This window comes from Carassius auratus, unplaced genomic scaffold (genome assembly GCF_003368295.1).
Source record: "Carassius auratus strain Wakin unplaced genomic scaffold, ASM336829v1 scaf_tig00218210, whole genome shotgun sequence".
NCBI lineage: Eukaryota > Metazoa > Chordata > Actinopteri > Cypriniformes > Cyprinidae > Carassius > Carassius auratus.
In genome coordinates this window covers 1-11,814 of record NW_020529403.1, presented here as the reverse complement: position 1 = coordinate 11,814, position 11,814 = coordinate 1, and the positions used below count along the sequence as shown (strand labels likewise).

Sequence of the window (11,814 nt, the reverse complement as noted above, 5' to 3'; positions counted from 1 at the left end):
TAGGCCGATTGGGCTGAGACTTTGATAAGTTCTCCCCAAATTGAGCTCTACCATCTGTCCAAATTTCAGCTCTCTAGGCCTTACGGTTTGGGCTGCACGTTCAGTTCTAGGGCAGAAGAATAATAATAATAATAATAATAAAAATCCTAACAATTACAATAGGGTTTCAGCACTGCGTGCTTGAACCCCTAATAAAAATCTTAACAATTACAATAGGGTTTCAGCACTGCGTGCTTGAACCCCTAATTAAAGCTGCAAGCAGCATTTTACCGGGGTTCAAGCATTTAAGGCATCTGAGGTGGTCAGAGCCAACCTGGATGTTTGGATGACATTTAAACACATCCAAAATGGAGAACAGGTTAACAGACAGACACACACACTGCAAAAAACGCCCCCCTTGAAACAAGCAATATGTGCTTAAATCCAGTCAAAGTGTACTAAAATCAAGCAAAAAAATCTGCCAATGGGGTAAGCAAAACTGACTTGATAAGAATTCTTGAAAATAGCATACATTTCTAGTCACTAATAAATGCAATTGGATCTTAAAACTAGACAAAAATGCTTAAAGCTATGCAGTATTTTCTTTTTATAAGAATCTAATAATGAATAAATTTAGTCAAAATTGCATTAAAACTAGAATATTGTACTTAAATCTAGTCACTAAAAATAATGTTAGATCTTATAACTAGACAAACATGCTTATAATTATGTAACTTTCACTTTTTATAAGCACTGAATAAGAAGTACATTAAGTGCAGATTTCATTAAAACTAGAAAAAGTTGTCTCAAATCTAGTCACTAAAAATACTGTTAGGTCTTATAACTAGACAAACATGCTTATAATTATGCAAATTTCACTTTTTATAAGAACTGAATAAGTAATATTAATGCAGATATTTAACCTTAAATTCATCTTATTTTGATTTTTTAACAATGCTCAATAACCTGAAAATAGATAAAAAATTCTTGAAACACCCCAATAAAGAAACTTAAAATGTACTAAATTAATAAACAAACAACTTACATTTGCTGAACATTTATTAAAAAAACTCGTCTTAAACAAATGGAGCATATAAGCAGGATGAACTGATTCCAAGGCTATTCAACTGACACATTTACACACACACACACATACATACATACACACACACACACACACACATATCAACAGCAAATGTTCTGCACAAAGAGATAGCATCAGTCTATAACCTGCATTCACTATAACCTCAAACAGCAATTACTCAATGAATGTATTGCAAATTCAATAAACAGTACTGAAAACTGGGAGAAACTAAAAAATAGCACAATTAAAGTGCAAAAAAAAAAAAAAAAAAAAAAAAAAAAAAAATACCTGCGGCTCTCACTGCCTTAGCCATACAACATGTTAGAAAAGAAATTACTCAACAAACATTTTCCATTCATGAATGGCCTTCTTGTACGAGGAGGTTGCATCCTGCTCGTGGATGACATCTCCAAGTACTTGTGTTTGTAACACAGACAAGAGTGTGGCAATACACTTGGGATATGTCAGGTGAAATGCATAGTAATAGGCCAGGAGGTAGAGAGGTCCCTCGTAGAGCAAATCTTTCTCAAAAGTTACAACTGGAGTTGTACCTACAACCACAATGCAGTTCTGCTCACCAATCAGCAAGACAGGACTAGAAAGCACACGCCCGTGGATGTAGGTATCAGGATCCTCAGAGGGCTAGAAAACCAAATAAATACAGAATTTAGACTACAAACACAGCAAAAAAAAAGCAAAGTAAGTAATGTTTGTGTTTCATATGTTGTTGGGTGGACACGGTTAATGAGGAAAAGGAAACATCTTTTTCAAGTTTGAAGCTCTTCCCGGGTAAAAATGCATCTAATATAAAACATATAAATAAAGCTCAATTACACTTAACAGCATTTACACCCTTCTAAATGACTGGTTATTATGGGTATTTTTTCTACCAAAGGCGGGGTCAAGGTAATTTTTTTATTATTATTATTATTATTTGTTTCATGGCCAGTTTTTTGAGTAGCCCAATTAGGACGTTTTTTTTTTTACCAAGTATTTTATTGACAGTGTAGGCATCTTAGGCACCTGCTAAGTTATCACTACTGAAGTTAAACTTACCGTGAGGACGTGGAAAAGAGCCTCACTGATTGGGACCAGTTTCTTGGGTGCTGCAGAGCCAGATGGGAAGAGCAGTGGCAGGGCAGTAAAAACTGCAATGGCATGTTCAACTAAAAAAACAAGAAAAAAAAAAAACAAGAGAGGAAATCGATATTGATATGCACTTAGGAATTAGGTTAACACTATTATAAAGCATACAAGAATAAAGTACATCAAAATCATTAACAAACTATTCGTTTATAGTTAATTCGTAGTTAATATACATATATTAATATACAAATAGTGAGTACACTGTCACAACAATTAGTTATTATTGTTTAATTAGCTCGTAGTAAAGGAATTGTTAATTAACTAGGAATAAATAGATTAATTCAGTTCAACTCACATTCATTTATATAGCGCTTTTCACAATACATAGTTTTAAAACAGATTTACAGAGAATGCATGTCAACATTACAATTTAGAATGATCTGTTATCAAATGGCTGTCCACTTTACAACATTAAAGTTGAATCACTGAACTCACTTGAGCTGTTTTAAATATGTCTTTAGTACCTTTATGGATCTCAAGAGGTTATAAAAAGTATAAAAAGTTTAACCCCTGTAGTCACATGAACTGTTTCTGAATCTTGAGAGGTGCAGTGTCATTACAGCTGGCAATAGAGGCCTCTCTGAGCCATCATATTTCATCAAAAATATCTTAAATTTGTGTTCTGAAGATGAAGGTCTTATGGGTGTACAACAACATGAGGGGGAGTGATAGATTACACCTTTTTTTGTTTTTGGGTGAACTAACCCTTTAAGTTGTAAACAAATCATAATAAATATTAACTAAGTTATTACTTATGAGCTAATTAAACAACAATAACTGTTAATTCCACTGAAAATGAATGAAGACTAATTGCATATAGCCTATTAATGTATTACCAATGTAGATACTACAATATAATAACTATGAATTAAATATAAACCAGTAAGTACTATAATGGTAAGTACTTTATTACTGTATACTTATAAATTATTACTGAAATCAGGTAGGTCAATCAATGAAATACATCTTTACCTCCATTTAATGTCCTTGGAGGCTTCATGACTTTCTTCATGACGCCATAAAACTGAACCTTGGAGTAGAAGTTCTCCCACCTGCCTTTCACCTCAGAAGTGTATTGGCTATTGTTTGGCTCAATGACTCTCCGCAGTTCATCCATTACCTGAGAGAAATATTGAAAGTTATAAAAATCATTAATCTGTATGTCTGCAGTTAGGCAGATGATATGGGACATTTGTCACTGAGTCTAAAGTATGTTTCAATGTGTATACCCACATGGTCCAGTTCTTTGAAGCACGGGTATGCCTGTAAAATTTTTGTGGGTCGGTCTTGCTCCTTCAAAGCATTTGAGTCAATGAAATTTCTTCTGGACTGGAACTCCAGGTCTAATAGATGAGTTACAGCAGCTTTGTTTGGCTTCTTTGCTTTGTACATTTCTTGTAGAGTCCTGTAATGTCGTGCCTGTGTTTTCTGGCTGTCAAGGCTGTTGTCTGGACCGTCGGCTATAATTCAGGCATTCAATATAATTAGAACAAGAATGTATGCCATGCCACATAAAAATAAATAAGGCAGAATTAGGATTACATATATTACCAAATATTATGTTATTACTTACTGTAAATACTATACTTGTGAATTTTCTTGTAAATGGTAATGTACATACATGCTTCATCAATGCTGTCATTTTCTTGCTGTGGGGTGCTTGATCTTGAAGGTGGTGACAGATGAACTGTTGATGCACTGGAATCAGCATCATAGTCACTTGCCACTGCAGCAGATGGTACTTCATTCAGACGTACTCTCTTGGATGGAGGGTGTTTGGCCTTCACAGGACTTCGGATATTTGAAAGTCGCTTCAAGAGCTTTTTGGCAACAGTGTCCTGTAAAAAAGAAGGAAGCATCAATGAATAGTTTTGAAACAATGTTAGCAGGAAAACATGTTTTTACTATAAATATTCAAGCAAATGAAGTCTCTCACCCACTCATGACTTGATCCAGTTGACTTATCTTTTATCATAGGGTAGTATTCCACTAACCGCTTTGCCATGGCAATAACTTCATGTTTAGTGGGATATTTGTAGTCATCTGAAGAGGCTCTTGCAATAGATATCATATTTGTCATGGTATTTCGGATGAGTCGGCAGAAGAGCTCCTTTGATAAGGTGACTTCACCCTCTTTTCCAAGACGTTGCTGCTCGAAGTATGCACGTCTCACATGTTGTAGTTCACTATCAGTGAAGAGAACGTATTCTGGGCTGGGTAACTTCAAAAACTTTGAAGTGCTGGGGTCATCTGTTTTTGGACTTCCATTATGTTCATCATCAGCTGATGAACCTTGGGGTTCAACAGGAATGGTGTGCTCCTAAAATACAAAATGTATACATTAATCAAATAAGAAAAGTAACTTATCATTTTATTCCAGAGGGTCACACTTGAATGTATAAGTGTTCATCTTTAACCACACCAATTTACATATAAATCCTCTGTGCTGAAAATGTAATTACCGATAACCGGTAAAAAACATCCAAAACACAAATATTTTAACCTTAACTGTCACTATCCCACTGATGGGACACTTGACACTCTTCTTATATATTGCCTTTTTTCATATCACATATTTTATTAATGAACACCACAATTAGGTCCGACCTATGAAAACCTTTTTAAATCGATGTGGTGTTACCATGGAAATGGTACTTTCATTTCTTTTAGTGAGCTCCTACCCTAGCAGGTGATGTCATGTTACAAATTACAATATTTAGTTTAGCTACTTTATAGTCAAATCTTGAAAAAACAAATAATGTTGGAAAAGTCTGAGTCTCACGGTTCAATATTTGCCAACTGTTTTGATATTTGGACAGACATTTATAAATTTGTAATAGTCATATAAAAATAATAGTAAAATGTATCAATAGTTAAAAAAAAAAAAAAAAAAAAAAAAAAAAAAAAAATTAACAATGTCTGTGACATCCAGGGGCTTTTTTTTTTTTACATCAACTTCAACTGCAACTTGGATAGACATATTGCTTTCATTTGATAGCAATTTTAGAGTAAAATATATTTGATAAAATATGCATTTAATATAAAATAAATGCTTAGTACAGTACATTTGATTTACAGTAAATTTAAACTTTTATAAGTTTTTCATACTTTTCATACTTTTAAACATTTAGGTTTGGATTGGATTCATGTCTAATCTCAAAAATGGCGTGACAGTTAAGGGTTTAAGTAAAAATACCTGTTCTTCCTTATGAACAATAAGCCAAATGGCTTTGCGTCGCAGGAAGTGCTCAGGACCAGGAAAGAGATCTCGTATATCATCCCGTGTGAGAGTTGGTAAAATGTCTTCCCCAATGTTAGCAGCTTAGAACACATGTAAATATGTTAGTTAGCATAGCTCAGGTGCATTATACATTGTATACATAACTTTTTCAGATATTGTGAAAATGCATTCACTTGATTATAGCTATTTAATAAGAGAAATATAGACATTTTTGTTTTATAACATGGTCCTAACATGGCAGAAATATTAAATCTATGAAATGGCTTAATGAAGTGAAATAAACAGGCAATAATGATAAAATATTCTTAACACTTGACAAAAAGGTTATTTTTGTCAGCATCAGTAAATGCATTAGGTATTATGAAAAAGCAATAAACAGTTTTAGAGCATTTAAAACTATTGGTATATGGTTGTACAAATGTTCATTGTATGTTCATTATGAAATAACTAATGTTGTGGTATGCACATTTAAAAAATATATATATATATTTGTCCATGTAACACAAGGATCAATAAGTGCTGCAAAACAAATGTTGTAAAACAGCTGACTATTGTCACTGAATACAAATTTATTATAAAGTGTTATCGATAAAACAACAGAAGTGATAGTTTAATTGAATTTGCCTCAGGGTGACGTCACAAAACAAATCGAGGTCATATTTGGATATAAGCCGCTTTTAATAAATTAAGTATTATTTAATTTGTACTAACTAGTACAACTAAAAAGATGGAAAGCAAAACGGGACAGGCTGAAATTTCAGACAAAAGATGTAACGTTACGTTAAGTTACTGAACATCTCAAGAAAAAGACTGAATGATCAGCTTTATTCAGTTACAGGAGGGCTGTTTCTGGTAGGAATAATTTTAGATTACAATTCAACTTCAAATACACAGAATGGCCAATAGAATTAACTGATTTTCAAAAAAAAAAAAGTATAAATTACTAACCTTTTAGAGTACAAATCGCAACTTCATCGAGTCCGTCCATCGTGAGAAACTGGCGGGAGGAAGTGCATTCGTTTCCTTGCTGCACTTTTGCGCGCTGATTGCGCATGCGTATTTCAAAACGTTAACACGTCACAGGATCGACGCACTGTTGCGCATGCACGCTCGCGCGTTTTTCTTATTTCCTTGTACGTTTTTAATTTGGCACGTTAAGAACGTTACAGTAGTTATTAAGGCTTTAACGTAGTTAATTGGTTACCGTTGAAAGATACATTTGACATTAGTTTTAAACTCAACATCTCTTCTGTTTTATTTGAGGTCGCTACAAAAGCTTGCTTTGATTTTACCGGAGAAAATGATTTGGCGCTGCATAATTTGTTATGTGTTTGTGGCTCTTACTCTCAAATCTTTATTGAGTCACATAAATTCTGCACATAGTCGTAGTCCAGATTTCCGTCTGGTTTGTGGAATAGATGGGTGCACTAAAGAGTACCGAGTCTACAACTCTTTTTGGTATCACATCAGACGAACACACTCACAATATCTAGACGGCGTGAGTAGCAGCAGATCACATCGGAGAGAGAGATCAGCACAACACGAGGCATCCGGTGAACCTAGAAAAACGGACAGCAACAACTTGTGGACATATAGTGAACGAACGCTGGAGGCTCAGGATACTTGGAAGCAGTGGCGGCTCCAGACAATTTTGATTGGGGGGGCAATGGGGGGGTCCTGGTCTTTTCAAGGGGGGTCTCATGAAAACCAACAAAAAATACAGTGGACACGGCTAATAACTGCATATTTCTGCTACTAAACAACAAAAACACCTTTGCAATGTAAACAAATGACAGGCTACATTTGTTATTCATATCCTTCACACTGCACTTTCATGTCAGGTATATTATGCATTTTTATTGACATTGATATTTTTACATTTATTTCCAGATAGATATTATTGAGTTTACAGGCTAAAGTGGTCTTGCTGTTGTAAACACTGTTACTATTGTAGAAAAAATATTTGCATCACATTTAAAATCTGAATTGTTTTTATTTTTATAATGATAATTCAGAGAATGAGAAAATCTGAATAAGCCTTACCAGTGTTGTGATAATTATTTTTACGTGTTAAAAATAAATAAGTACTGTAATATAATAAAAGTTTATTCAAATAACATAAAAAAAAGACCAGACCCCTCGATCCCTCCCTGTGAAACTGTTCTCCCTCAAACAGCACGCTAGTGTTACTTCTACACTACAGGCTACACACAGCAACATATCTGCATGTTCTCACATCACATCGTTCTTGTAAAATAATAATAAGTAAATAAACACCAAAATAACTTCGCTGAGAATGAAACACCACTTACCAGCTGCCACGATGTTGAAAATATCCTCTAGCAATTAAAAAATGCGCGTGCAGCATGAGGAATCTTTCCCGGTTGGATGAGGTCGTAGTCAGGTGAACGGTCATCATGTTAGTCATTTTATTTACGGCTAAATTATTATTAATAAATTGTACTTATATTATGATTGGGCGTGGGCAGGCATTCACAAAAGTTTATGTTATTACAAAAAAAATTGAGGAAATTTTGCTTTGACAAAAGGGCACTTAAGGGGCAAAGGAGCAGGTGCTCAAGTGAACCGGTTCTTTCGGACAATTCGATCAAATAAACCAGCTGAAAAAAAAATGGTTCACCGGTTCTTTTGCGCTCGATGTAATGCCGTCATTGGCGATGATTGCCCTTCATTCAAGCCTTTGGTTTACCCGCGCTTATAACATTAGCACAGAATCAGTTCAGAATCAATCACCAAAAGAATCAGTTCGGTTCAGATGCGCTCTGTGTCAGTCTGCTTCACGCTGAATCACGCATGCGCAGTTATCATCAGCTCATCTGTTCTCGAATCGGACGCGTCCGACAGAAACGGTTCTCGGTTCAGTGTATGAATAAATGTCGAAATAATTATTATTTATTATTGTTCTGCGTCGTTTGAAGAGAAACATTTTTGGATCTTTATCCCGAATATATATATTTTTTAATCAGGAAGAGGCTGGGGGGTCAAGGCATTTTTTGGCAGGGTCTTGAGACCCCCCAAGACCCCCCCTGGCGCCGCCGGTGCTTGGAAGTCAAGTGACAGTCCGGATAATGAAAAGACACTGGAAAATAGTGTGGATTTGCAAACCTCTCTTCTTGTTCCTGTGGAACATTTTGGTGATTTTGATGCTTTTGACACTGGTGAATCAGTTTTCTCTGGCTTAAGCAGTAACACCGTTTTGCGGTCTCATCCGAACCTGGAAGCACAGGATGTCCTACTAAATGAAACTTCAGATTCGAATCCCACTCTACCTATTCCAAACAGGCCTTCTGATGACTCAAGTTCCTCATGCCTCCACCAAGAAACCATGGTAAATTAATAACTTAGTTCATGTTGATTATGTCATAGCATAGTCTATTATTTACCCTAATTATTATACATTCAAGTATATAATATTTTTACTATTTTCTTCATGTTTAGAATGACGAATTATCAAGTGATGATGTGCTATCCAGACATGCCACTGCTATTGTGATGACTGCTAGAGAGAAACATCATCTCTCACAGGTTAGTATCAGTAAAATGAAGTTGCGTTGCAATACATAACACAAACGGTCTCATTCGTTAACATTAGCTAATGTATCACGAACTGACAATACAGTTTTTAGTTACAGTATTTATTCATCTTTGTTAATGTCCGTTAATATTAATACAGCTATTCATTGTTTGTTCATAGTGCATTAACTAAAGTTTAAAAACTACAGAATTTGATTTTAATTATGTATTAGTAAATGTTGAAATTAAGATTAATAAATGCTGTATAATTGTTGTTAATTCTTAATTTATGTTATCTGTAGTAGTTAACTAATGTGGTAAAACTTTAGTATAGGAAACATATTTACTATTAACTATGACTTTTCTTTGAAACAAAAAAAAATCCTAATTTACTGCTTATTAATAATTAATATGTTTGTTTTTAACGTTAGGTATTGGGTAGGATGAGGAATATAGAATAAGGTCATGCAGAATAAGGCATTAATATGTGCTTAATAATAATAATAATTAATTAATTATTAATAATAATAAAATAAAGTGTTACCTCTAATGTAAACTAATAAAACCTTATTGTGAAGTGTTTTTTGTTGTAATCTGAAATCTAAAAGAACAGCATTTATTTAAAATAGAAATAATTTGTGACAATGTTCACTACCATTCAAAATTGAAAGTCATTTAGTTTACTTTTTTTTTACAATTGATACTTTTAATTAGCAAGGTTGTGTTAAATTAATTTTAAAAAGGAACAGTAAAGACATTGTTGGAATATATTTATATTTTGAATACATTCTGTTCTTTACTATTTTTATTCATCAATGAATCCTGGAAATTTTATATTATCACAAGATATTAGTATTGCAACTGTTTCCAACACCGATAATAACAGAGTATAAAATCAGCATATTTTCATGATTTCTGAAGATCATGTGACACTGAAGACTGGAGGAATGATGCTGAAAATACAGCTGTGTATCACAGAAATAAATTACACTTTAACACAGATTCACACAGAAAACAGATGTTTTAAATTGTAATATTTCAAAATATATATTTTTTTCTGTATTTTTGATAAATAAATGCAGGCTTTGCGCATATGAGATGTCTATCAAAACCATTAAAAATGATAATATTTCCAAATTTTACCTCACAACCTCAAAAGTACACCTCTAAAATTAGTATTTGTCACTATAAATCTTGGCAAAAACTTTGTTCCTGAGTCACGTTAATGATCTATCAATGTTCTCATTCAGTGATGTTTGTAACGCTGTAACATATATTTCCCTGCTAATTAATGTTTTGTTTTTATTTTTTTCAGAGTGGTGTGAATGATGTTGTGGCTGAGGTTCAGGCGTATCAAGCTCAGTTACTGAACAGCTTGAGGAGTCAGCTACAAACAGTATTCAACAGACATGCAGGAAGTGAACTTCAGCGAGAAGCTTTGGGACTCTTTGACTCCTTTAAAGATCCATTTGCTGCAGTTTCAACATCATATAGACAGGACAGTGTCATAAAAGAAAAATTCAATTTTGTGGAAGCAGAAGAGGTTTCAGTCGGATTAGCAGTATGTCGTCAGAAAAGAAAAAAACAAAGAGACCTCGCAATAAAAAACAAATGTTTCCATTATATACCCCTGATAAAGAGTTTAGAACAATTAATGTCTCATCCAAAAATCTTTGCCATGATAAATGGTGGATCTCAGAAATGCAGCAGTGGATATTTTTATGACATCATAGATGGTGAACTAATGCTTTCACACCCTTTATTTTCTTCTAGACCCTCTGCTTTACAGATAATTCTTTATTTAGATGAAATCGAAATTTGCAATCCACTTGGGTCTCAAGCTTCAAAGAATAAGTTGCTCATGTTTTACTACACTTTGGGAAACATTAATCCAAAGTACAGGTCAAAATTAGCTTCAATCCGCCTTCTTGCTATTGCAAAGCAAAGTGAACTCTCAGAATGTGGAGTTGATGCCATATTGCAAGATTGCATGAGGACTTTGGTAAGCTATATAATGGCGTGAAGATTCATCTTCCATGTGGTGAACATGAGATATATGGAGCCAGTGGTTTCCGTATGTGGAGATACTTTAGCTCAACATGAGTTATGTGGATTTAAAGAGGGTGTGGGCTTTGCATACAGTAAATGCCGACATTGTGAATGTTCTTTTGAAGACATGCAAATGTTTTTTAATGATGAAAACTTTGAGCAAAGAACACTGGAAAGACATATTCGACAGTGTAGTGACATTGAGAAAGCCAGTACTGAATATCTCAGGAACAGCCTTAAAACTACATATGGAATAAACCGAAGGAGCAAAGTAATTGGATTTCCCTGCCTTTAATTTAATCCATCAAACTCCTCAAGATATAATGCATGTAATTCTTGAGGGCATTGCTCCTTTGGAAATTAAGTGTATCCTGAAACAATTGGTTCTTTTGGGACAACTGGACCTTGATGCTTTCAATGCTGATATAAATTGGATTCCCATACTCTCCCACAAGATACTAGAGATAGGCCTAGCCCTATTGCGTTCAGTACATTAGCCTCCAATGACAACAAACTGAAGCAGTCATCGGGTCAAATGCTTGTTTTACTCAAAATAGTGCCCTTTCTATTGGATGTGATTAAAGGTACTGCATATTTTTCCTTCATTCTTGAGCTTCTGGAGATTGTTCAAATTTTGTTTTCACCTGTTATTAGCCTTGAGACTACTGATAAGTTGAAAGTACTTATTGAACAGCATCTTAAACATTTAAGGATCTTTTCTCAGAAAACAACATTACACCTAAACAGCATTACTTGATTCATGTTCCATCCCAGATTAAAA

At 34.2% G+C, this 11,814-nt stretch overlaps 2 protein-coding genes across 2 annotated transcripts; one reads left to right on the top strand and one right to left on the bottom strand.

Moving 5' to 3' along the window:
- Nucleotides 1-1,358: 1,358 nt before the first annotated feature.
- Nucleotides 1,359-7,062, bottom strand: LOC113104809 (uncharacterized). Its single transcript, XM_026266140.1, has 8 exons — nt 6,399-7,062; nt 5,406-5,530; nt 4,146-4,529; nt 3,831-4,047; nt 3,443-3,669; nt 3,182-3,329; nt 2,120-2,229; nt 1,359-1,705 (listed from the first exon to the last, which is right to left on the bottom strand). Exons 1-8 carry the CDS (start codon nt 6,502-6,504, stop codon nt 1,397-1,399), a joined length of 1,626 nt encoding a protein of 541 aa, XP_026121925.1. The 5' UTR covers nt 6,505-7,062; the 3' UTR covers nt 1,359-1,396.
- A 1,459-nt stretch (nt 7,063-8,521) lies between these two features.
- On the top strand, nt 8,522-10,986 carry LOC113104807 (uncharacterized; the record flags this gene model as incomplete). The annotated part of the gene is made up of 3 exons (XM_026266139.1): nt 8,522-8,799; nt 8,910-8,996; nt 10,300-10,986. Coding segments are annotated over exons 1-3 (777 nt in total), but the record flags the coding sequence as incomplete, so codon positions are not given.
- Between the last annotated feature and the right edge of the window lie 828 nt (nt 10,987-11,814).